Genomic DNA, 26,858 nt, shown 5'->3' with positions numbered 1-26,858 from the left:
CGCTTCCATGGTTCCATCTGCTGCCAGATCCACTCCCAGATATCTAAAACACTTTACTTCCTCCAGTTTTTTCCATTAAAACTTACCTCCCAACTGACTTGTCCCTCAACCCTACTATACCTAATAACCTTGCTCTTATTCACATTTACTCTTAACTTTCTTCTTTCACACACTTTACCAAACTCAGTCACCAGCTTCTGCAGTTTCTCACATGAATCAGCCAGCAGCGCTGTATCATCATCGAACAACAACTGACACTTCCCAAGCTCTCTCATCCACAACAGACTTCATACTTGCCCCTCTTTCCAAAACTCTTGTATTCACCTCCCTAACAACCCCATCCATAAACAAATTAAACAACCATGGAGACATCACACACCCCTGCTGCAAACCTACATTCACTGAGAACCAATCACTTTCCTCTCTTCCTACACGTACACATGCCTTACATCCTCGATAAAAACTTTTCACTGCTTCTAACAACTTGCCTCCCGCACCATATATTCTTAATACCTTCCACAGAGCATCTCTATCAACTCTATCATATGCCTTCTCCAGATCCATAAATGCTACATACAAATCCATTTGCTTTTCTACGTATTTCTCACATACATTCTTCAAAGCAAACATCTGATCCACACATCCTCTACCACTTCTGAAACCACACTGCTCTTCCCCAATCTCATGCTCTGTTCATGCTTTCACCCTCTCAATCAATACCCTCCCATATAATTTACCAGGAATACTCAACAAACTTATACCTCTCTAATTTGAGCACTCACTCTTATCCCCTTTGCCTTTGTGCAATGGCACTATGCACGCATTCCCCCAATCCTCAGGCACCTCACCATGAATCATACATACATTAAATAACCTACCAAGCAGTCAACAATACAGTCACCCCCTTTTTTAATAGATTCCACTGCAATACCATCCAAACCCGCAGCCTTGCTGGCTTTCATCTTCCGCAAAGCTTTTACTACCTCTTTTCTGTTTACCAAATCATTTTCCCTAACCCTCTCACTTTGCACACCACCTCGACCAAAACACCCTATATCTGCCACTCTATCATCAAACACATTCAACAAACCTTCAAAATACTCACTCCATCTCCTTCTCACATCACCACTACTTGTTATCACCTCCCCATTTGCACCCTTCACTGAAGTTCCCATTTGCTCCCTTGTCTTACGCACTTTATTTACCTCCTTCCAGAACATCTTTTTATGTGCTGGAAATGGACTGAAACAGAGCATGTGAAGCATCTGGGGTAAAGTAAGGAAAGATTTGTAAGGCCTGGATGTGGATAGGGAGCTGTGGTTTCAGTGGATTACACATGAAAGCTAGAGACTGAGTGTAAAGAAATGTGGCCTTTTCTGTCTGTTTTCCTGGCGCAATCCTTGCTAAAGCAGGTGATAACGATGCTGTCTCCTGCGAGGCAGGGCAGCAACAGGAATGAATTAAGGCAAGCAAGTATGGGTATTTACATGTGTATGTATGTCCATGTTTGTGTATGTATATGTATTTTTATGTTGATATGTATATGTGCATACATGGGCATTCATGCATATACGTGTGTACATGACTTCATGGGCCATTCTTCGTCTGTTTCCTGGCACAACCTCGTGAATGCAGGAAACAGCAATTATGTGCGATAAAAATTTTATTGATTTATTATACATGATTGCCATTTCCACTGTCAGACGAAAAATGACCCACACTAGTGAAGTAGCATCAAGAAACAGACAAGAGAAGACACATCCATACACATACACGTATCTACACATATACATACACACATGTACATATTCATACTTATTCACTGTCAAGCAATCCTGAAGCCACCCTGGAGACAGTATAAATGCATGAAAGAAATGGTGAAAATCATAATAAATATATTCTTTTCTTCTGACCAACGCCTGATTGGCAACACCCACATCAGCAAGGCAGCAACAAAGAGACAAAGAAAGGCCACATCCACTCACATCCCCTCTCAAGCTGTCATATGTAAAAATAATATATGTACACACATATAAGATGCCAACCCAATCTACTGATCAGCCCATAAGGAAGGATGATCAGCTGAGTTGATTGCAGATTCAAGCCTATGTGGGTTGGATCCTGAGTGACTTGTGAATGCATCATATTCAGCAACACTAACTTATATACCACTGCTACATCAGCTATTCATAATTACCAGTCATTTTTCAGCACAAAACTCCTTTCATTCACAGTACTAAGTACCCCATCCATCTAGTTATACCTGCACTCGGTCATGATTTTCATTAACTATACTATATACCAGATCCCTTCAGTTATACCCTCACTTGCTACATCTCTTATATCTCATAGGATGAACTAAATCTGGCAAGAAACAAGGAACCACACATATATTACTACTATTCCTTTACATTCTTTCCTCCCTCCTCCCATTACCTCCTTCCATCCTCCATCCTGCCACTCGAAGCAAATCTATTTGAAGAGACTGATGGGTATGATCACCAGTATTAGAATCCCAGTTTTAATGCCAAAAAAAGCTTTGCCAAAAAGCTTCCAAGCTAACCACATTAAGACAGACCACTTTTGGATCAATTCTCAATTAAAATTCATCTGATTACAATCTATCCTGTAAATCAAAAATTATCATTTGAGAAGAATTTGATGCATAGCAATACTTGACACTGTTCACAATGAATTCAATCCTGTGAACTGCATAATACAGAAACATCAATTCATTTTTAGAAAAGGAGCTTATTACCTGATGTCCTTCACTAGCAGCCGACTGATGAAGTCCTTCGCTAAATCAGAGGTGCCACAGAAGTATTCAGTATCAAAGGTATAGTCCACAGCTGTTACATTGTTAAAAGTTTCTTGCTGTGAGTTGCCCAAGAATGGTGAAGATCCAGAAAGTCTGAAAAAAAAATGGATGGGCATTTAAAATGCATGCACAAAGAAGAAAAGAGTGCCATTTGATACAATTTACAAATGTAAAGGTAATGGTGTGCACAAACAGAGGTAAAAGTACTTAAAACAAAACAGAGCTTTAGTACATTAACTGGCTATGCCATGTCATTTATCAAAGTTTTTGAAAAAGCACCTTTGATATTAGAGACATCTCAGAACTGAGACCAAGCAAGTCATTGAGAAATTCATAACTAAACATTATGCTACTAGTGGCCATATGCCAAGTCACTAGCATCTAAAGGCTTTCCCTAGACACAAAAAAAAAACTTGAGACAGGCAGTAACACACAAATTTTTGATCTTGAAATGAATTTCCAGCTGCACTCCACAGGAGTGTGAATTCTTCAGTATAATGTAAAAATGGCAACTGCTCCTTTTTCATCACTTTTCCGTCAAGGCAAAACAAAGGGTTTTCATCAGTACTGATATAACCTAAAAGCAACATCTGATAGCAGGGACAAAAATAAATGAAGAATAATTACATAAAGTATCTATGTTCTGATACCTGCAGAATGACATATGCTTCCTCAAATGTAACAGATTTATTACTCCATAGATTCAAAATATCAAACTATACGTAAAGGATATGAAGAATTGAAGTGCCAGATTTAAAAGGATGCTAAGCAGCCCCACATTGCCAGATCAAGGGCACTTGTTAAAAACATTAAAAATCAATAAAACATATATTTATTTTTGCATTATATTACATAACTAACATTCATTACAATGAACAAACTGTAAAGGATGCAGAAAAATGATTGAAATGCCAGATTTGAAATGATGTTAACCAGCACTGTGCTGCCAACTCATGCACAATTAAAAGCATGGTATTTTATCATGACGTATCCTTACTTATTTAATGTATGTATGACTCATGGTGAGGTGCCTGAGGATTGGCAAAATGCGTGCATAGTGCCATTGTACAAAGGCAAAGGGGATAAGAGTGAGTGCTCAAATTACAGAGGTATAAGTTTGTTGAGTATTCCTGGTAAACTATATGGGAGGGTATTGATTGAGAGGGTGAAGGCATGTACAGAGCATCAGATTGGGGAAGAGCAGTGCGGTTTCAGAAGTGGTAGAGGATGTGTGGATCAGGTGTTTGCATTGAAGAATGTATGTGAGAAATACTTAGTAAAGCAAATGGATTTGTATGTAGCATTTATGGATCTGGAGAAGGCATATGATAGAGTTGATAGAGATGCTCTGTGGAAGGTATTAAGAATATATGGTGTGGGAGGCAAGTTGTTAGAAGCAGTGAAAAGTTTTTATCGAGGATGTAAGGCATGTGTACGTGTAGGAAGAGAGGAAAGTGATTGGTTCTCAGTGAATGTAGGTTTGCGGCAGGGGTGTGTGATGTCTCCATGGTTGTTTAATTTGTTTATGGATGGGGTTGTTAGGGAGGTAAATGCAAGAGTCCTGGAAAGAGGGGCAAGTATGAAGTCTGTTGGGGATGAGAGAGCTTGGGAAGTGAGTCAGTTGTTGTTCGCTGATGATACAGCGCTGGTGGCTGATTCATGTGAGAAACTGCAGAAGCTGGTGACTGAGTTTGGTAAAGTGTGTGGAAGAAGAAAGTTAAGAGTAAATGTGAATAAGAGCAAGGTTATTAGGTACAGTAGGGTTGAGGGTCAAGTCAATTGGGAGGTGAGTTTGAATGGAGAAAAACTGGAGGAAGTGAAGTGTTTTAGATATCTGGGAGTGGATCTGTCAGCGGATGGAACCATGGAAGCGGAAGTGGATCATAGGGTGGGGGAGGGGGCGAAAATTTTGGGAGCCTTGAAAAATGTGTGGAAGTCGAGAACATTATCTCGGAAAGCAAAAATGGGTATGTTTGAAGGAATAGTGGTTCCAACAATGTTGTATGGTTGCGAGGCGTGGGCTATCGATAGAGTTGTGCGCAGGAGGATGGATGTGCTGGAAATGAGATGTTTGAGGACAATGTGTGGTGTGAGGTGGTTTGATCGAGTAAGTAACGTAAGGGTAAGAGAGATGTGTGGAAATAAAAAGAGCGTGGTTGAGAGAGCAGAAGAGGGTGTTTTGAAATGGTTTGGGCACATGGAGAGAATGAGTGAGGAAAGATTGACCAAGAGGATATATGTGTCGGAGGTGGAGGGAACGAGGAGAAGAGGGAGACCAAATTGGAGGTGGAAAGATGGAGTGAAAAAGATTTTGTGTGATCGGGGCCTGAACATGCAGGAGGGTGAAAGGAGGGCAAGGAATAGAGTGAATTGGAGCGATGTGGTATACAGGGGTTGACGTGCTGTCAGTGGATTGAATCAAGGCATGTGAAGCGTCTGGGGTAAACCATGGAAAGCTGTGTAGGTATGTATATTTGCGTGTGTGGACGTGTGTATGTACGTGTGTATGGGGGTTGGGCCATTTCTTTCGTCTGTTTCCTCGCGCTACCTCGCAAACGCGGGAGACAGCGACAAAGTATAAAAAAAAAAAAAAAAAAAAAAAAAAAAAATATATATATGTGCGTGTGTTGGCATTTGTGTATATACATGTGTATGTGGGTGGGTTGGGTCATTCTTTCGTCTGTTTCCTGCTACCTTGCTAACGCGGGAGACAGCGGCAAAGTATAATAATAATAATAATAATAATCCTTACTTATGCATAATAATACATAACAAACATTTAAACATCTTGATTTTATGACACTTCAACCTAAATTATGAAATCATTACAAGAATAAGAATAAATGTCATTAGAAAGTGACTTAGCCACAGTTGTACCTCAAAGGGTTAAACTCAAATATAAGCAAAAAGCAAGGCTATCTGGGTTCAAGAGGGTTATTTCTGACCATGAAGTGTCAGCCAACGGTGCAGGCTTTTCAAACCATCTTTGACTGCCATCAACTTTCGTCTGCCGCAATGATGTGCACCTTGACTTCAGTTGGGCTTCGCAGCAAAAGCATTAGAAATAAGGTAAACTCATGTACACTGTCAGAACATTGGGACAAACCAGTAATGGTACTTTGGGAGTTTAAGAAACTTTGAGACAAGGGGAAATCCCACAGAGTTTTCATCATAGGTGACAGACCAGGAAAAGAGAGAAAGAAAAGCAAATAAAATCAGAAGGTTAAAAACAGAACACATCTAACAAGGCAAGAGGAGAGACTAGACACCATCTTGCATTCTTTCCATAGGCCCAAGCCACTTCAAAGTACTACGTTTCAACCACTCTGACACATCACACTCCATTCCCTGTGCATTCCTTGCCATATCACATCTCTCATACACCCCTATACCCCTTCATTTCTTTCTTCACTTTATCTAGTCATCCACATGCTCCTCTCAAATAACGTATTTCAACAGCTTGGATTCTTGAGCTCTGTGACTCATTCTAAGTCCATGTTTCTGCAGCATAAGTTAGAGATGGGAAGACAATACTATATCTTAATCCTTTCTTCACTTCCTTATTTACACCTCTGCACTTCATTATTCTACGAGGGAACCCAATGACTCTTCTACTATGTACTGCTTTCTCCTTTATCTCTCCCTTAATGTCACCAAACTTACCCAAGATAACTCCTAAATACCTGAATTCTCTCACCTCTTCCAGTCTTTCTCCACCCATATCTATAACAAAGCTTAGCACATTTTCTTCTTTCTCATAACAGAGTTTTGCAAAATCTATACTTTTTCACTCTGTCTCTTCTCACACACCATTACTTTACTTTTACTATCATTTACCTTCAATTGCCTACCTATATACACATCATAAATCACACTTACAACCTTTCGTAACTCCTCATCACTCTCAGCAAACAACACAGTCTCATCCATGAAGAGACTTGTCACTAGCAACCATACTTCACTGCCAAGCTCCATCTCAGCAACCTTTCGCTAGTTTTTGCTTTCACCTCTCTTATCACTCCATCCATGCCCATGTTAAAAACCTCACATCCACATATAGGAAACAAAACTTACTAAAGAGATAAGTTGTTACCTAGTCTGTCCAGAAGGATACATGGAAGCAAAGATGGAAAGGGATAACAAAAGGGAAGGAAGAATGGCTCTCTTCATAAGAGACAGCCTTAAGGTTCAGGAAATACAAGGAAACGCAATATGTAATGGGAAGGGAAATGGTAAGAAAGAAGTGCATAGTGGTCATGATACTACATAATCCTTCAAAGAATTCTAAAGAACCACAACAAATATACATTGAGAACAATGAAGGAACAATCAGAATTGTACATGAAGCAGTAAAACATGCATTTCCCATAGATGGAAAAGTTTTAATATGAGAGGGATTTCAATTATAAAGAAAGGGAGTAAGAGAAACTGGATGAGAGTCATGGAGACAAGTTATTATGAGTGTATAGAAGAAAATTTCCTATACCAGTATATCAATGAACATATTAAGATGAGACATGGGGACACACGTTCTTACAGTGTATAAAGGAAAATTTCCTTTACCAGCATATCAATGAACATATTAGGATGAGAGGGGCTAATACACCATCATACTAGATCATGTCTTCTCACAAAGAAGCATACAAACTGAAAATATCTTACACCTCATCTCTCCTTTAGCAGTTCCTGTAATTCCACCTCCTGACTCAATGAACATACTTGGCGTTATTGTAGCATTCACTCTTTCTTGGAAACTCCTCATTACAGGAATAGCAGGAATAGCTATGTGTGCCTCTTAAGAAACTGGGGGTCTTGTTCAGATGTTGAAACTTATTCTCTTCTGAATATTTACTCCATTTATACAAGGGACTTATTTGTCCTTGTATGGAGTACTGCTCTCACACTGGGGTGGTTCTAGCTCTGCATCCTTACTTGAAAGAGTTGAGTTGAACATGATCACTCTTATAAACTGTCCCAGGCTAACTTGCAAACTTGACCCACTTGCCTTGTGCTGCAGTGTTGTTCACTTTCCCTCTTCTATAGGTATTACTTTGGTTTCTGCTCCTGATAGCTGGCTGCTTGTGTGCCCACGCCATAAGCTAGACCATGCAATAATCTACAAGCTGCTACATCACACGATTACTGTGTGGCCATCAGCAACTCAAAGGTGGGCCATTTTGATAACTGCTTCTTTCCCTACATGTCAAAGCTTTGCAACTCTCTACCTTCTCATGTCTTTCCCAATAACAATGATCAGGCACATTTCAAAAGACAGATTTTTCACTGTCTCAAAAATTCATACATTCTTTCCCTTGTCTTTTCTTTTTCCATTTAATCATTCTCTATATTTCATTTAGGGCCCAGCCTTGATGTAGACATCTGTCTGCAACTGGAGCCTTAAACATATAAAAAAAAAAAATATCTATCTATCTATCACTCTGACTGCTGTTCCCTCTGGGAACTCTCATGAAGAGGCTGGCCAAGGCAAAAGAGTCCTTATAGGTCTCCCACATGTACACTATTCCACTCATTTTTCCACCATTTTTCTGTCCAGTGCTCCTCTACTCTCTTTCCCTAGGTCACAGATGGTCTTTTTCTTATACCAACCCCTTTAATTGTACTATCATACACTCTAGGAAATTCCCCATCTTGCATCCTTTCCCAAAACACCTCAAAGCATTATGTTTCACCCACTCTACCACTCAACAATTCATTCCCTTGGCATTCCCAGCCATACCAAATCTTTCATACACCCTTTCATTTCTTTGTTCTTTCCATCTAGTCATACCACATACTCCTCTTAACACAGCCTAGAATCTTAATCTCTGTGACTCATTCCATATCCATGTTCTGGCTACATAGGTCAGGGCTGGGAGGACTATACTGTCCCTTGATCCTTTATTCACTTTCATACATACACCTCTACCCTTCATTATCCTATAAAGGGACTCAATGACTCTTCCACCTTGTACTGCTCTCTCCCATATCTCTCGGTCCATATCACCAAACTTCCCCAAGATGGCTCCTAAATACTTAAATTCTCTTAACTCTTCTGATCTTTCTCCTCCATATCTATAACAGTTTAGTACAATTTCCTCTCACTCTATAGAGATTTGTAAAATCTATAATTTCACTGTTTCCCTTTAAAAACCATTTCTTTCCTCTCACTTACATTTACCCTCAATTTCCTACATTTACATATATCAAAAAACTCACTAACAACCTTCTGCAACTTCTCTTCACTCACAGTAAACAACACAGTATCATCAGAAAACAGGCTTGTCACTTGCCACGGGCTTGTTACTTGCCACCATATTTCACCACCACTCTCCATATCTGCACCCTCTTTCCCTAGTTTTGCTTTCAGCCCCTTATCACTCTTATCCATACATATGCTAAAAAGCCATGGTGATGTCACACAGCCCTGCCTCACTATCTATCTATCTATCTATATCTCTGACTCCCATCCCCTTCAGAAACTACCATCAAGAGGTGGTCACAGCAAAAGAGTCTCCACTTATCCCTGTTCTTACATGCCTCCCTTGCATACACCATTCTGGGCATTTTTCCACCATTTCTCTCAATCAAGCACCCTTCAAATCTGTTTCCATTCGTCAAAGGATGTTTCCTCTCACAATGACCCCTTTAACTGTACTATCATACACTCTCCTTGTAAACTCCAAGTTTTGTATTCTTTCCAAATGCCCAAACCACCTCAAAGTATTATGTTACCCATTTTATCACTCTACAATTCATTCCCTTAGCATTCCTTGCCATACCACATCTCTCATACATACTTTGATTTCATTCTTCATTCCATCTAGTCACACCATATGCTCTTCAAACAGCTCATTTCCACTGACTGGATTCCTGACCTCTGTTTTGGCTGCATAGGTCCGGGCTGGGAGGACTATGCTGTCCTTCAATCCTCTATTCACTTCCATACTTACACTTCTACCTTTCATTATTTCATTAAGGGATCCAATTACTCTTCTACCCTGTACTGCTCTCTCCCTTATCTCTCCTTCCATATCACAACACTTACCCAAGACAGTTCCCAGATACTTAAATTTCCTCAATTCTTCCAGTCCCCACCCCACCATATCCACTGCACAATTTAGTGCACTTTCTTCTTTCACTCTATTTGGTTTTACAAAATCTATACTTTCCCTCCGTTTCCTTTCGAGCACCATTACTTTACCTTTACTTGCATTTACCTACAATCTCCCCTGCATACGCACATTATAAAATACACAACATTCTGCAACTCCTCTTCACTCTCCACAAACAACACAACATCATTTACAAACAAGCCATCATATCTCATTGCCACACTCCATCTCTTCACCCCTTTTCCCTAGTTTTGCTCATCTCTCTTATCACTCCATTTGTATATATATTAAAGAGCCACAATGCCATCACACAGCCCTGCCTTACACTAACATGTATCCCAAAACTTTCACTCAGCTCTCCATCCACTCTTACACTGGCACTTGCTCCTTTATAGATGGCTTTTACACGATCCAGCAGTTGTCCCCCTATACCATATATCCTTACCACATCCCACAAAGCATTCCACTCGACTGTCATATGATTGCTCAAGATCCATACAAGTTGCATACAACTTCTTACCTTTCACTAATACTTTTCCACAGTCATATTTATCACAAAAATCTGTCTCACACCCACATGTAAACCAAAACCTTTGCTGAACTTTCCATCCACTCTTACATGTAATATGCTACTCTGTAGAGGGCTTTCAAACCATCCAACTGTTGTCTCCTTACCCCATATATCCTTGACACATTCTACAAATCATTCTACTAGACTGTGTCATATGCCTTCTCCACATCCATAAAACTGAACATAATTTTTTACCTTTCACTAGATACTTTTCCACAGTTATTATCACAACAGCAGTCTGATCCATACATACCTTATCATTCCTAAAACCCCTTACTCCTCACTTACTCAACATTCAGTAACTTCCATCACTCTTATCAATTAACAATCTTGCATACTTTTTTCTAGAATACTTAACAGACTTATTCCCTAATAACTGCTACATACATCCTTATCACCTTTTCCTTTGAAAAGAGGAACAATAACAGCTTTTACCCAATCCTAAGGTACAACCTTCCTTTTCCATGCTAAATTACATATCACATGCATTCACTCTATTACACTTTCTCCTCCATATTTCAGCATTTCAGACATAATCCCATCCACTTCAGGTGCCTGTCCTACCCCTAGCCTCATTATCATCCTTTTTACCTCCTACCTGTAGGCCTTTGTACTTCTATCTCCTTCCTTCAATCCTCTATACCCATGCATTCATTCAGCGACACCCCATTCTTACTCCTAACAATAACATTTCCACCATTATATACACCCCTCTTTCCTTTTCCAACTCCTTCCAGTACAATTTGTTATATTTCCTAGACTTTTCATTGAACTTTCTTCGAAAATTTTTATCTCTTTCTTTGATTTCCTCTATCAGCTTCTTAATATTCAATTTACACACCTTATTCCCTCCTTTGCTGAACTCCCACTGGTACATTCCTTTTGAGCTATTTACCATATGCCTTACTTTTCAAACAGCATGTCATGTGAAGGGTAACTGCACTGTACAAAAGATATACATAGTGGTCCTCATATGACATAATCCTTCAAAGAATTTCAAAGAACCAGAACAAATAAACATCGAGAACAATGAAGAAACAATTAGGATTTTATAGGAAGTAAAACATGCAGTTCTTATAGCAGGAAAATTATGGGGATTTCAATTACAAAGAAATGGAGAGGGAGAAATTGGATTCCCATAGTAATGGAGAGTTTGGAAAATTGAGAGAAAGGAGAAACTAGGGAGTAAATATGAATAAGAGCAAGGTTATTGGGTTCAGCATGGTTGAGGGGCAAGTTAGTTTGGATGTGAGTTTGAAAGGAGAAAAAATGGAGGAAGTGAAGTGTTTTAGATATTTTGGAGTGGACTTTGCAGGGAATGGAACCATGGAAGTGCAAGTGAGTCATTGGGCTGGGAAGGGGGCGAGGGTTTTGGGAACAATGAAGAATGTATGGAAAGAGGGAATGTTATCTTGGAGGGCAAAAATGGGCATGTTTGAAGGAATAGGAGTTTCAACAATAATATATGGTTGTGAGGTATGGACTATAGATAGGGTTGTATGAAGAAGGAGGAAAGTGTTGGAAATAAAATGTTTTTGGACAATATGTTGTGTCTGTGAGGCCTGGATGTGGACGGGGGGCTGTGGTTTCAGTGCATTACACATGACAACTAGAGACTGAGTGAGAACGAATGTGGCCTTTTTTGTCCGTTTTCTTGGCGTTACCTCGCTGAGGCAGTAGGTACCAATGCTATTTCCTGTGAGGCTGGATGGAGCCAGGAACAGATGAAGGCAAGCAAGTATGAATATGTCTATGTTGATACGTATATGTATGCATATGCAAGTCAAATTTCTAAAAAAAGGGAAACAGAATAAGGAGTCAAGTGGGGAGTGCTCATCCACCTCAAAGGCTCAGATTGGGGTGTTTGAATTTGTGTGGATGTAACAAAGATGAGAAGAAAGGAGAGACAGGTAGTATGTTCAAGGAAAGAAGCCTGGATGTTTTGGCTCTGAGTCAAACGAAGCACAAGGGTAAAGGGGAAGAGTGGTTTGGGAATGTCTTGGGAGTAAAGTCAGGGGTTGGTGAGAGGACAGGAGCAAAGGAGGGAGCAGCATTACTCCTGAAACAGGAGTTGTTAGAGTATGTGATAGAGTGTAAGAAAGTAAGTTCTAGATGATATGGGGAAAACTGAAAGTGGATGGAGAGAGATGAGTGACTATTGGTGCCTATGCACCTGATCATGAGAAGAAAGATCATGAGAGGTAAGTGTTTTGGGAGCAGTTGAGTGAGTGTGTTAGCAGCTTTGATGCATGAGACTGGGTTATAATGATGGGTGATTTAAATGTCAAGGTGAGTAATGTGGCTATTGAAGGTATAACTGATGGACATGGGATGTTCAGTGTTGTAAATGGAAATGAAGAACAGCTTGTGGATTTGAGTGCTGACAAAGGGAATACCTGGGCTAAATAGATAGACATACATAAGTATAAGTATGTGAGTAAGAGAGATGGTCAAAGGGAGTTATTGGATTACGTGTTAATTGACAGGCGAGTAAAACAGATGACTTTTGGATGTTAATGTATAAAGAGGGGCAGCTGGAGGGACGTCTAATCAATATCAAGAGGAGGCAAAAGTGAAGATTTGTAGGGGTTTCTAAAAAAGAAGAGAGAATGTTGAGGAGATAAGAGTGGTGAGAGTAAATGAGCTTGGAGAGGAAACTTGTGTGAAGAAGTACCAGGAGAGATTGAGTTTCAAATGGCAAAAGCTGAGAGCAAATGACGTGAGGGGAGTGGGTGAGGAATGAGATATATTTAGGGAAGCAGTGATGGCGAGCACAAAAGATGCATGTGGTAGGCAGATTAGAAAGGGAAGTGAGTGGTGGGATGAAGTAAGCTTGTTAGTGAAAGAGAAGAGAGAGGCATTTGGATGATACCTACAGGGAAGTAGTGCACATGACTGGAAGATGTATAAAAGAAAGCAGCAGAAAGCCAAGAGAAAAGTGCAAGAGGTGAAAAAGAGGGGAAATGAGAGTTGGGGTGAGAGAGTATCATTAAATTTTAGGGAAAATAAAAAGATGTTTTGGCAGGAGGTAAATAACGTGCGTAAGACAATAGAACAAATGGGAACATCAGTGAAGGGGGAAAGTGGGGAGGCAATAACAAGTAGTGATGAAGTGAAAAGGAGATGGAGTAAGTTTTGCAGGTTTGTTGAATGTGTTTGATGATATAGTGGCAGATATATGGTGTTTTGGTCAGGTTGGTGTGCGAAATGAGAGGGTCATGGAGAATGGTCTGGTAAAGAGAGAAGTAGTTAAAGCTTTGCAGATGACAGCCAGCAAGGCAGTGGGTTTGGATGGTACTGCAGTGGAATCTATTAAAAAAGGGGGTGACTGTGTTGTTGATTGGGTAGTAAAGATATTCATTGTATGTATGGATCACGGTGAAGTGCTTGAGGATTAGTGGAATGCATGCATAGGGCCACTGTACAAAGGCTAAGGGGATAAAGGTGTGCATTCAAATTACTCCTTGGAAATTATATGGGAGGGTATTGATTGAGAGGGTAAAGGCATGTACAGAGCATCAGATTGGTAAAGAGTAGTGTAGTTTCAGAAGTGGTTGAGGATGTGTGGATCAGGTGTTTGCTTTGAAGAATGTATGTGAGAAATACTAGAAAAACAGATGGATTTGTATGTAGCATTTATGGATCTGGAGAAGGCATATGATAAAGTTGATAGAGATGTTTTATGTCAGGTTTTAATAGTTTATGGTGCGGGAGGCAAGTTGCTGGAAACAGTGAAAAGTTTTTACCAAGGCTGAAAGGGATATGTACGAAAAGGAAGAGAGGAGAGTGATTGCTTCCCAGTGAATGTCTGTTTGCAGCAGGGGTGTGTGATGTGCCCATGGTTGTGTAATTTGTTTATGGATGGGGTGGTTAGGGAGGTGAATGCGAGTTTTGGAAAGAGGAGCAAGTATGCAGTTTGTTGGGAATGAGAGGGCCTGGGAAGTGAGTCAGTTGTTGTTTGCTGATGATACAGCGCTGGTAACTGATTCAGGTGAGAAACCAGAGGTTGGTGATTGAGTTTGGTAAAGTGTGTGAAAGGAGAGAAAGTTGAGAGTAAATGTGACTATAAGCAAGGTTATTAGGTTCAGTAGGGTTAAGGGACAGTAAGTTTGAATGGATAAAAATTGGAGAAAGTGAAGCGTTTTCAATATCTGGGAGTGAACTTAGCAGCTGATGGAACCATGGAAGCAGAAGTGAGTCACAGGGTTGGGAGGGAGAAAAGGTTCTGGGATGGGAGCAACGAAGAATGTGTGAAAGGAGAAAATATTATCTCAGAGAGCAAAAGTGGTTATGTTTGAAGGAATAGTAGTTCTAACAATGTTATATGGTGGCAAGACATGGGCTATAGATGGGATTGTATGGAGGAGGGTAGATGTGTTGGAAATGATATGTTTGAGGACACTATAGGGTGTGAGGTGGTTTGATTGAGTAAATAATGAAAGGGTACGAGAGATGTGTGGTATAAAAAAAAAAGAGTATGGCTGAGAGAACAGAAGAGGGTGTGTTGAAATGATTTGGGCATATGGAGAGAATGCAAGACAAGTGTGAAAAAATGTGGCCCATATTTTGTCTGCTTTCCTGTTGCTACCTTGATGTAACAGGGGAAAGCAATGCTGTTTCTTTGGGAGGTGGGCAGGGTACTGCCAGGAATAAATGAAGGCAGGCAAGCATGAATATGTACATGTGTATATATGCATACGCCTATGTATGTATATATACTGATAAGTATTTGTACGTATTTCAACTTTCTAAAAGGGAGACAAGGGAGCAAATGGGAACTTCAGTGAAGGGCGCTAATGGGGAGGTGATAACAAGTAGTTTTGATGTGAGAAGGAGATGGAGTGAGTATTTTGAAGGTTTGTTGAATGTGTTTGATGATAGAGTGGCAGATATAGGGTGTTTTGGTCGAAGGTGGTGTGCAAAGTGAGAGGGTTAGGGAAAATGATTTGGTAAACAGAGAAGAGGTAGTAAAAGCTTTGCGGAAGATGAAAGCTGGCAAGGCAGCAGGTTTGGATGGTATTGCAGTGGAATTTATTAAAAAAGGGGGTGACTGTATAGTTGACTGATTGGTAAGGTTATTCAATGTATGTATGACTCATGGTGAGGTGCCTGAGGATTGGCGGAATGCGTGCATAGTGCCATTGTACAAAGGCAAAGGGGATAAAAGTGAGTGCTCAAATTACAGAGGTATAAGTTTGTTGAGTATTCCTGGTAAATTATATGGGAGGGTATTGATTGTGAGGGTGAAGGCATGTACAGAGCATCAGATTGGGGAAGAACAGTGTGGTTTCAGAAGTGGTAGAGGATGTGTGGATCAGGTGTTTGCTTTGAAGAATGTATGTGAGAAATACTTAGAAAAGCAAATGGATTTGTATGTAGCATTTATGGATCTGGAGAAGGCATGTGATAGAGTTGATAGAGATGCTCTGTGGAAGGTATTAAGAATATATGGTGTGGGAGGCAAGTTGTTAGAAGCAGTGAAAAGTTTTTATCGAGGATGTAAGGCATGTGTACGTGTAGGAAGAGAGGAAAGTGATTGGTTCTCAGTGAATGTAAGTTTGCGGTAGGGGTGTGTGATGTCTCCATGGTTGTTTAATTTGTTTATGGATGGGGTTGTTAGGGAGGTGAATGCAAGAGTTTTGGAAAGAGGGGCAAGTATGAAGTCTGTTGTGGATGAGAGAGCTTGGGAAGTGAGTCAGTTGTTGTTCGCTGATGATACAGAGCTGGTGGCTGATTCATGTGAGAAACTGCAGAAGCTGGCGACTGAGTTTGGTAAAGTGTGTGAAAGAAGAAAGTTAAGAGTAAATGTGAATAAGAGCAAGGTTATTAGGTACAGTAGGGTTGAGGGTCAAGTCAATTGGGATGTAAGTTTGAATGGAGAAAAACTGGAGGAAGTAAAGTGTTTTAGATATCTGGGAGTGGATCTGGCAGCGGATGGAACCATGGAAGCGGAAGTGAATCATAGGGTGGGGGAGGGGGCGAAAATCCTGCGAGCCTTGAAGAATGTGTGGAAGTCGAGAACATTATCTCGGAAAGCAAAAATGGGTATGTTTGAAGGAATAGTGGTTCCAACAATGTTGTATGGTTGCGAGGCATGGGCTATGGATAGGTTGTGTGCAGGAGGGTGGATGTGCTGGAAATGAGATGTTTGAGGACAATATGTGGTGTGAGGTGGTTTGATCGAGTAAGTAATGTAAGGGTGAGAGAGATGTGTGAAAATAAAAAGAGTGTGGTTGAGAGAGCAGAAGAGGGTGTTTTGAAATGGTTTGGGCACATGGAGAGAATGAGTGAGGAAAGATTGACCAAGAGGATATATGTGTCGGAGGTGGAGGGAACGAGGAGAAGTGGGAGACCAAACTGGAGGTGGAAAGATGGAGTGAAAAAGATTTTGAGTGATCGGGGCCTGAACATGCAGGAGGGTGAAAGGCGGGCAAGGAATAGAGTGAATTGGATCGATGTGGTATACTGGGGTTAGTGTGATGTCAGTGGATTGAATCAGGGCATGTGAAGCGTCTGGGGTAAACCATGGAAAGTTGTGTGGGGCCTGGATGTGGAAAGGGAGCTGTGGTTTCGGGCATTATTGCATGACAGCTAGAGACTGAGTGTGATTGAATGGGGCCTTTGTTGTCTTTTCCTAGCACTACCTCGCACACATGAGGGGGGAGGAGGATGGTATTCCATGTGTGGCGAGGTGGCGATGGGAATGAATATAGGCAGACAGTGTGAATTGTGTGCACTGGTATATATGTATGTGTCTGTGTGTGTATATATATGTGTACATTGAGATGTATGGGTATGTATATTTGCGTGTGTGGACGTGTATGTATATACATGTGTATGGGGGTGGGTTGGGCCATTTCTTTCGTCTGTTTCCTTGCGCTACCTCACAAACGTGGGAGACAGCAACAAAGCAAAATAAATAAAATAAAATAAAAGGCAAAAAGAAGGAGTCATGCGTGGAGTACTCAATCTTCCTCAAAGGCTCAGATTGAGGTGTCTAAATGTGTGTGGATGTAACCAAGATGATAAAAAATGGAGAGATAGGTGGTACGTTTGAGGAAAGGAACTTATATGTTTTTGGCTCTGAGTGAAATGAAGCTCAAGGATAAAAGGGAAGAGTGGTTGGAGAATGTTTTAGGAGTAAAGTCAGGGGTTGGTGAGAGAACAAGAGCAAAGGAAGGAGTAGCAATACTCCTGAAACAGGAGTGGTGGGAGTATGTGATACAATGCAATAAAGTAAACTCCAGATTGATATGGGTAAAACTGAAAGTGGATGGAGAGAGATGGGAGATTATTGGTGCCTATGCACCTGGTCATGAGAAGAAAGATCATGAGAGGTAACTGTTTTGGGAACAGCAGAGTGAGTATGTTAGCAGCTTTAACGCACGAGACCGGGTTATAGTGATGGGTGATTTGAATGCAGAGGTGAATAATGTGGCAATTGAGGGAATTATTGGTGTACATGGGGTGTTCAGTGTTGTAAATGGAAATGGTGAAGAGCTTGTAGATTTATGTGCATTATACATGACAGCTAGAGATTAAGTGTGAACGAATGTGGCCTTTGTTGTCTTTTCCTAGTGCTATCTCGCATATATGCGGGGGGAGGGGGTTGTTATTTCATGTGTGGTGGGGTGGTGATGGGAATGAGTAAAGGTAGACAGTATGAATTATGTACATGTGTATATATGTATATGTCTGTGTGTGTATATATATATGTATACATTGAGATGTATAGGTATGTATATTTGCATGTGTGGACATGTATGTAAATACATGTGTATGTGGGTATATATATATATATATATATATATATATATATATATATATATATATATATATATATATATTTTTTTTTTTTTTATATACTTTGTCGCTGTCTCCCGCGTTTGCGAGGTAGCGCTAGGAAACAGACGAAAGAAATGGCCCAACCCCCCCCATACACATGTATATACATACGTCCACACACGCAAATATACATACCTACACAGCTTTCCATGGTTTACCCCAGACGCTTCACATGCCTTGATTCAATCCACTGACAGCACGTCAACCCCGGTATACCACATCGCTCCAATTCAATCTATTCCTTGCCCTCCTTTCACCCTCCTGCATGTTCAGGCCCCGATCACACAAAATCTTTTTCACTCCATCTTTCCACCTCCAATTTGGTCTCCCTCTTCTCCTCGTTCCCTCCACCTCCGACACATATATCCTCTTGGTCAATCTTTCCTCACTCATTCTCTCCATGTGCCTAAACCACTTCAAAACACCCTCTTCTGCTCTCTCAACCACGCTCTTTTTATTTCCACACATCTCTCTTACCCTTACGTTACTCACTCGATCAAACCACCTCACACCACACATTGTCCTCAAACATCTCATTTCCAGCACATCCATCCTCCTGCACACAACTCTATCCATAGCCCACGCCTCGCAACCATACAACATTGTTGGAACCACTATTCCTTCAAACATACCCATTTTTGCTTTCCGAGATAATGTTCTCGACTTCCACACATTCTTCAAGGCCCCCAGAATTTTCGCCCCCTCCCCCACCCTATGATCCACTTCCGCTTCCATGGTTCCATCCGCTGCCAGATCCACTCCCAGATATCTAAAACACTTTACTTCCTCCAGTTTTTCTCCATTCAAACTCACCTCCCAATTGACTTGACCCTCAACCCTACTGTACCTAATAACCTTGCTCTTATTCACATTTACTCTTAACTCTCTTCTTCCACACACTTTACAAAACTCAGTCACCAGCTTCTGCAGTTTCTCACATGAATCAGCCACCAGCGCTGTATCATCAGCGAACAACAACTGACTCACTTCCCAAGCTCTCTCATCCCCAACAGACTTCATACTTGCCCCTCTTTCCAAAACTCTTGCATTCACCTCCCTAACAACCCCATCCATAAACAAATTAAACAACCATGGAGACATCACACACCCCTACCGCAAACCTACATTCACTGAGAACCAATCACTTTCCTCTCTTCCTACACGTACACATGCCTTACATCTTCGATAAAAAGCTTTTCACTGCTTCTAACAACTTTCCTCCCACACCATATATATATATATATATATATATATATATATATATATATATATATATGCTGCTTCTAACAACTTTCCTCCCACATCATATATATATATATATATATATATATATATATATATATGTTGTTAGAAGCAGTGAAAAGTTTTTATCGAGGATGTAAGGCATGTGTACGTGTAGGAAGAGAGGAAAGTGATTGGTTCTCAGTGAATGTAGGTTTGCGGTAGGGGTGTGTGATGTCTCCATGGTTGTTTAATTTGTTTATGGATGGGGTTGTTAGGGAGGTGAATGCAAGAGTTTTGGAAAGAGGGGCAAGTATGAAGTCTGTTGGGGATGAGAGAGCTTGGGAAGTGAGTCAGTTGTTGTTCGCTGATGATACAGCGCTGGTGGCTGATTCATGTGAGAAACTGCAGAAGTTGGTGACTGAGTTTGGTAAAGTGTGTGAAAGAAGAAAGTTAAGAGTAAATGTGAATAAGAGCAAGGTTATTAGGTACAGTAGGGTTGAGGGTCAAGTCAATTGGGAGGTAAGTTTGAATGGAGAAAAACTGGAGGAAGTAAAGTGTTTTAGATATCTGGGAGTGGATCTGGCAGCGGATGGAACCATGGAAGCGGAAGTGGATCATAGGTTGGGGGAGGGGGTGAAAATCCTGGTAACCTTAAAGAATGTGTGGAAGTCGAGAACATTATCTCGGAAAGCAAAAATGGGTATGTTTGAAGGAATAGTGGTTCCAACAATGTCGTATGGTTGCGAAGCGTGGGCTATGGATAGAGTTGTGTGCAGGAGGATGGATGTGCTGGAAATGAGATGTGTGAGGACAATGTGTGGTGTGAGGTGGTTTGATCGAGTAAGTAACGTAAGGGTAAGAGAGATGTGTGGAAATAAAAAGAGCGTGGTTGAGAGAGCAGAAGAGGGTGTTTTGAAATGGTTTGGGCACATGGAGAGAATGAGTGAGGAAAGATTGACCAAGAGGATATATGTGTCGGAGGTGGAGGGAACGAGGAGAAGAGGGAGACCAAATTGAAGGTGGAAAGATGGAGTGAAAAAGATTTTGTGTGATCGGGGCCTGAACATGCAGGAGGGTGAAAGGAGGGCAAGGAATAGAGTGAATTGGAGCGATGTGGTATACCGGGGTTGACGTGCTGTCAGTGGATTGAATCAAGGCATGTGAAGCGTCTGGGGTAAACCATGGAAAGCTGTGTAGGTATGTATATTTGCGTGTGTGGACGTATGTATTTACATGTGTATGGGGGTGGGATGGGCCATTTCTTTCATCTGTTTCCTTGCGCTACCTCGCAAACGCGGGAGACAGCGACAAAGAAAAAAAAAATATATATATATATATATATATTTGGATTTGTATGTAGCATTTATGGATCTGGAGAAGGCATATGATAGAGTTGATAGAGATGCTCTGTGGAAGGTATTAAGAATATATGGTGTGGGAGGCAAGTTGTTAGAAGCAGTGAAAAGTTTTTATCGAGGATGTAAGGCATGTGTACGTGTAGGAAGAGAGGAAAGTGATTGGTTCTCAGTGAATGTAGGTTTGCGGCAGGGGTGTGTGATGTCTCCATGGTTGTTTAATTTCTTTATGGATGGGGTTGTTAGGGAGGTGAATGCAAGAGTTTTGGAAAGAGGGGCAAGTATGAAGTCTGTTGGGGATGAGAGAGCTTGGGAAGTGAGTCAGTTGTTGTTCGCTGATGATACAGCGCTGGTGGCTGATTCATGTGAGAAACTGCAGAAGCTGGTGACTGAGTTTGGTAAAGTGTGTGAAAGAAGAAAGTTAAGAGTAAATGTGAATAAGAGCAAGGTTATTAGGTACAGTAGGGTTGAGGGTCAATTCAATTGGGAGGTGAGTTTGAATGGAGAAAAACTGGAGGAAGTGAAGTGTTTTAGATATCTGGGAATGGATCTGGCAGCGGATGGAACCATGGAAGCGGAAGTGGATCATAGGGTGGGGGAGGGGGCGAAAATTCTGGGAGCCTTGAAGAATGTGTGGAAGTCGAGAACATTATCTCGGAAAGCAAAAATGGGTATGTTTGAAGAAATAGTGGTTCCAACAATGTTGTATGGTTGCGAGGCGTGGACTATGGATAGAGTTGTGCGCAGGAGGATGGATGTGCTGGAAATGAGATGTTTGAGGACAATGTGTAGTGTGAGGTGGTTTGATCGAGTAAGTAACGTAAGGGTAAGAGAGATGTGTGGAAATAAAAAGAGCGTGGTTGAGAGAGCAGAAGAGGGTGTTTTGAAATGGTTTGGTCACATGGAGAGAATGAGTGAGGAAAGATTGACCAAGAGGATATATGTGTCGGAGGTGGAGGGAACGAGGAGAAGAGGGAGACCAAATTGGAGGTGGAAAGATGGAGTGAAAAAGATTTTGTGTGATCGGGGCCTGAACATGCAGGAGGGTGAAAGGAGGGCAAAGAATAGAGTGAATTGGAGCGATGTGGTATACCGGTGTTGACGTGCTGTCAGTGGATTGAATCAAGGCATGTGTATGGGGGTGGGTTGGCCCATTTCTTTCGTCTGTTTCCTTGCGCTACCTCGCAAACGTGGGAGACAGCGACAAAGCAAAAAAAAAAAACAAAATATATATATATATATATATATATATATATATATTTTTTTTTTTTTTTTTTTTTTTATATTTTGTCGCTGTCTCCCGCGTTTGCGAGGTAGCGCAAGGAAACAGACGAAAGAAATGGCCCAACCCCCCCCCCCATACACATGTACATACACACATCCACACACGCAAATATACATACCTACACAGCTTTCCATGGTTTACCCCAGACGCTTCACATGCCTTGATTCAATCCACTGACAGCACGTCAACCCCTGTATACCACATCGCTCCAATTCACTCTATTCCTTGCCCTCCTTTCACCCTCCTGCATGTTCAGGCCCCGATCACACAAAATCTTTTTCACTCCATCTTTCCACCTCCAATTTGGTCTCCCTCTTCTCCTCGTTCCCTCCACCTCCGACACATATATCCTCTTGGTCAATCTTTCGTCACTCATTCTCTCCATGTGCCCAAACCATTTCAAAACACCCTCTTCTGCTCTCTCAACCACGCTCTTTTTATTTCCACACATCTCTCTTACCCTTACGTTACTTACTCGATCAAACCACCTCACACCACACATTGTCCTCAAACATCTCATTTCCAGCACATCCATCCTCCTGCGCACAACTCTATCCATAGCCCACGCCTCGCAACCGTACAGCATTGTTGGAACCACTATTCCTTCAAACATACCCATTTTTGCTTTCCGAGATAATGTTCTCGACTTCCACACATTTTTCAAGGCTCCCAAAATTTTCGCCCCCTCCCCCACCCTATGATCCACTTCCGCTTCCATGGTTCCATCCGCTGACAGATCCACTCCCAGATATCTAAAACACTTCACTTCCTCCAGTTTTTCTCCATTCAAACTCACCTCCCAATTGACTTGACCCTCAACCCTACTGTACCTAATAACCTTGCTCTTATTCACATTTACTCTTAACTTTCTTCTCCCACACACTTTACCAAACTCAGTCACCAGCTTCTGCAGTTTCTCACATGAATCAGCCACCAGCGCTGTATCATCAGCGAACAACAACTGACTCACTTCCCAAGCTCTCTCATCCCCAACAGACTTCATACTTGCCCCTCTTTCTTTCTTTCTTTCTTTTCTTTCAAACTATTCGCCATTTCCCGCATTAGCGAGGTAGCGTTAAGAACAGTGGACTGGGCCTTGAGGGAATACCCTCACCTGGCCCAATTCTCTGTTCCTTCTTTTGGAAAAAAAAAAAAAAAAACGAGAGGGGAGGATTTCCAGCCCCCCGCTCCCTCCCCTTTTAGTCGCCTTCTACGACACGCAGGGAATACGTGGGAAGTATTCTTTCTCCCCTATCCCCAGGGATAATATATATATATATATATATATATATATATATATATATATATATATATATATATATATATATATATATATATATATTTTTTTTTTTTTTTTTTTTTTTGCTTTTTTTTGCTTTCCCCTGAGTGAGGAAAGATTGACCAAGAGGATGTATGTGTCGGAGGTGGAGGGAACGAGGATATATATATATATATATATATATATATATATATATATATATATATATATATTGGAAAGGATCACAATTTTGCACGTGATCAAGATATTCCTATGAGTCCATGGCGAAAGAGAAACACGTTAAGTTCCCAAGTGCACTTTCGTGTAATAATCACATCATCAGGGGAGACACGAGAGAAATTAAACTCAGTTGACACAAATCAAAGAGACAAAGCTAGGACGCCATTTGGTAAACATATGATTGTCCAAAACATCCAACGAGCATTCATAAATTTATCATTTTACAAATTTTATCAACAATAAAGTTATCTAATTTGTATAGACCATCACTAATATTAAGTTTATAATTCTTTGTGTATTCAATAATAGAAGAGTCAATGATATTTCTCTTGGCAACAGAGTTAGAGTTAATAACTGATATGGTATTACTCCAGTCAATACAATGATCATAGTTTTTAATATGATTAAACAAGGCATTTGATTCTTGTCCCATTCTTATACTACATTTATGTGAAGCGTCTGGGGTAAACCATGGAAAGTTCTGTGGGGCCTAGATGTGGAAAGGGAGCTGTGGTTTCGGTGCATTATTACATGACAGCTAGAGACTGAGTGTGAACAAATGGGGTCTTTGTTGTCTTCCTAGCGCTACCTCTCGCACATGAGGGGGAGGGGGTTGTTATTTCATATGTGGTGGGGTGGTGATGGGAATGAATAAAGGCAGACAGTAAGAGTTATGTACATGTATATATATGTATATGTCTGTGTGTGTAAATATATGTATACATTGAGATGTATAGGTGTGTATATTTGCGAGTGTGGACGTGTATGTGAGTGGGTTGAGCCATTCTTTCGTCTAGATATCTGGGAGTGGATTTCGCAGCGGATGGAACCATGGAAGCGGAAGTGAATCATAGGGTGGGGAAGGGGGTGAAAATTCTGGGAGCCTTGAAGAATGTGTGGAAGTCGAGAACATTATCTCGGAAAGCAAAAATGGGTATGTTTGAAGGAATAGTGATTCCAACAATGTTGTATGGTTGCGAGGCATGGACTATGAATAGAGTAGTGCGCAGGAGGGTGGATGTGCTGGAAATGAGATGTTTGAGGACAATATGTGGTGTGAGGTGGTTTGATTGAGTAAGTAATGTAAGGGTAAGAGAGATGTGTGGAAATAAGAAGAGCGTGGTTGAGAGAGCAGAAGAGGGTGTTTTGAAATGGTTAGGGCACATGGAGAGAATGAGTGAGGAAAGATTGACCAAGAGGATATATGTGTCAGAGGTGGAGGGAACGAGGAGAAGTGGGAGACCAAATTGGAGGTGGAAAGATGGAGTGAAAAAGATTTTGAGTGATCGGGGCCTGAACATGCAGGAGGGTGAAAGGCGGGCAAGGAATAGAGTGAATTGGATCGATGTGGTATACCGGGGTCGACGTGCTGTCAATGGATTGAATCGGCATGTGAAGCGTCTGGGGTAAACCATGGAAAGTTCTGTGAGGCCTGGATGTGGAAAGGGAGCTGTGGTTTCGGGTATTATTGCATGACAGCTAGAGACTGAGTGTGAACGAATGGGGCCTTTGTTGTCTTTTCCTAGTGCTACCTCGCACACATGAGGGGGGAGGGGGATGTTATTCCATGTGTGGCAAGGTGGCGATGGGAATGAATAAAGGCAGACAGTGTGAATTGTGTGCATGTGTATATATGTATATGTCTGTGTGTGTATATATATATGTGTACATTGAGATGTATGGGTATGTATATTTGCATGTGGGGACGTGTATGTATATACATGTGTATGGGGGTGGGTTGGGCCATTTCTTTCGTCTGTTTTCTTGCGCTACCTCGCAAATGCGGGAGACAGCAACAAAGCAAAAATAAAATAATAAATAAAACATGAATTATGTACATGTGTATATATGTATATGCCTGTGTATGTATTTTTATATGTATACATTGAGATGTATAGGTATGTATATTTGCGGGTGTGGACGTGTATGTATATACATGTGTATGTGGGTGGGTTGGGCCATTCTTTCATCTGTTTCCTTGTGCTACCTCGCTAATGCGGGAGACAGCGACAAAGCAAAATAAATAAATATAATATATATATATTTTTTTTTTTTTGCGCTGTCTCCCGCGTTTGCGAGGTAGCGCAAGGAAACAGACAAAAGAAATGGCCCAACCCACCCCCATACACATGTATATACATACGTCCACACACGCAAATATACATACCTACACAGCTTTCCATGGTTTACCCCAGACGCTTCACATGCCTTGATTCAATCCACTGACAGCACGTCAACCCCGGTATACCACAACGCTCCAATCCACTCTATTCCTTGCACTCCTTTCACCCTCCTGCATGTTCAGGCCCCGATCACACAAAATCTTTTTCACTCCAGCTTTCCACCTCCAATTTGGTCTCCCACTTCTCCTCGTTCCCTCCACCTCCGACATGTATATCCTCTTGGTCAATCTTTCCTTACTCATTCTCTCCATGTGACCAAACCATTTCAAAACACCCTCTTCTGCTCTCTCAACCACGCTCTTTTTATTTCCACACATCTCTCTTACCCTTACGTTACTTACTCGATCAAACCACCTCACACCACACATTGTCCTCAAACATCTCATTTCCAGCACATCCATCCTCCTGCGCACAACTCTATCCATAGTCCACGCCTCGCAACCATACAACATTGTTGGAACCACTATTCCTTCAAACATACCCATTTTTGCTTTCCGAGATAATGTTCTCGACTTCCACACATTCTTCAAGGCCCCCAGAATTTTCGCCCCCTCCCCCACCCTATGATCCACTTCCGTTTCCATGGTTCCATCCGCTGCCAGATCCACTCCCAGATATCTAAAACACTTCACTTCCTCCAGTTTTTCTCCATTCAAACTCACCTCCCAATTGACTTGACCCTCAACCCTACTGTACCTAACAACCTTGCTCTTATTCACATTTACTCTTAACTTTCTTCTTCCACACACTTTACCAAACTCAGTCACCAGCTTCTGCAGTTTCTCACATGAATCAGCCACCAGCGCTGTATCATCAGCGAACAACAACTGACTCACTTCCCAAGCTCTCTCATCCCCAACAGACTTCATACTTGCCCCTCTTTCCAAAACTCTTGCATTCACCTCCCTAACAACCCCATCCATAAACAAATTAAACAACCATGGAGACATCACACACCCCTGCCGCA

At 41.3% G+C, this 26,858-nt stretch overlaps 1 protein-coding gene across 1 annotated transcript in view; it reads right to left on the bottom strand.

Moving 5' to 3' along the window:
- LOC139748906 (death-associated protein kinase 1-like) overlaps positions 1–26,858 on the bottom strand; it is a 1,274,027-nt gene that overhangs the window by 1,089,764 nt on the left and 157,405 nt on the right. The window contains exon 6 of the mRNA XM_071662270.1: positions 2,759–2,911. Coding sequence (XP_071518371.1) covers positions 2,759–2,911 — 153 coding nt within the window. The remainder of the gene's footprint in view (positions 1–2,758; positions 2,912–26,858) is intronic.

This window comes from Panulirus ornatus, chromosome 6, assembly GCF_036320965.1.
Source record: "Panulirus ornatus isolate Po-2019 chromosome 6, ASM3632096v1, whole genome shotgun sequence".
In the NCBI taxonomy this organism is placed as follows: domain Eukaryota; kingdom Metazoa; phylum Arthropoda; class Malacostraca; order Decapoda; family Palinuridae; genus Panulirus; species Panulirus ornatus.
The sequence above is the reverse complement of the archived record's forward strand: the minus strand, read 5'-3'. Positions and strand labels throughout refer to the sequence as shown.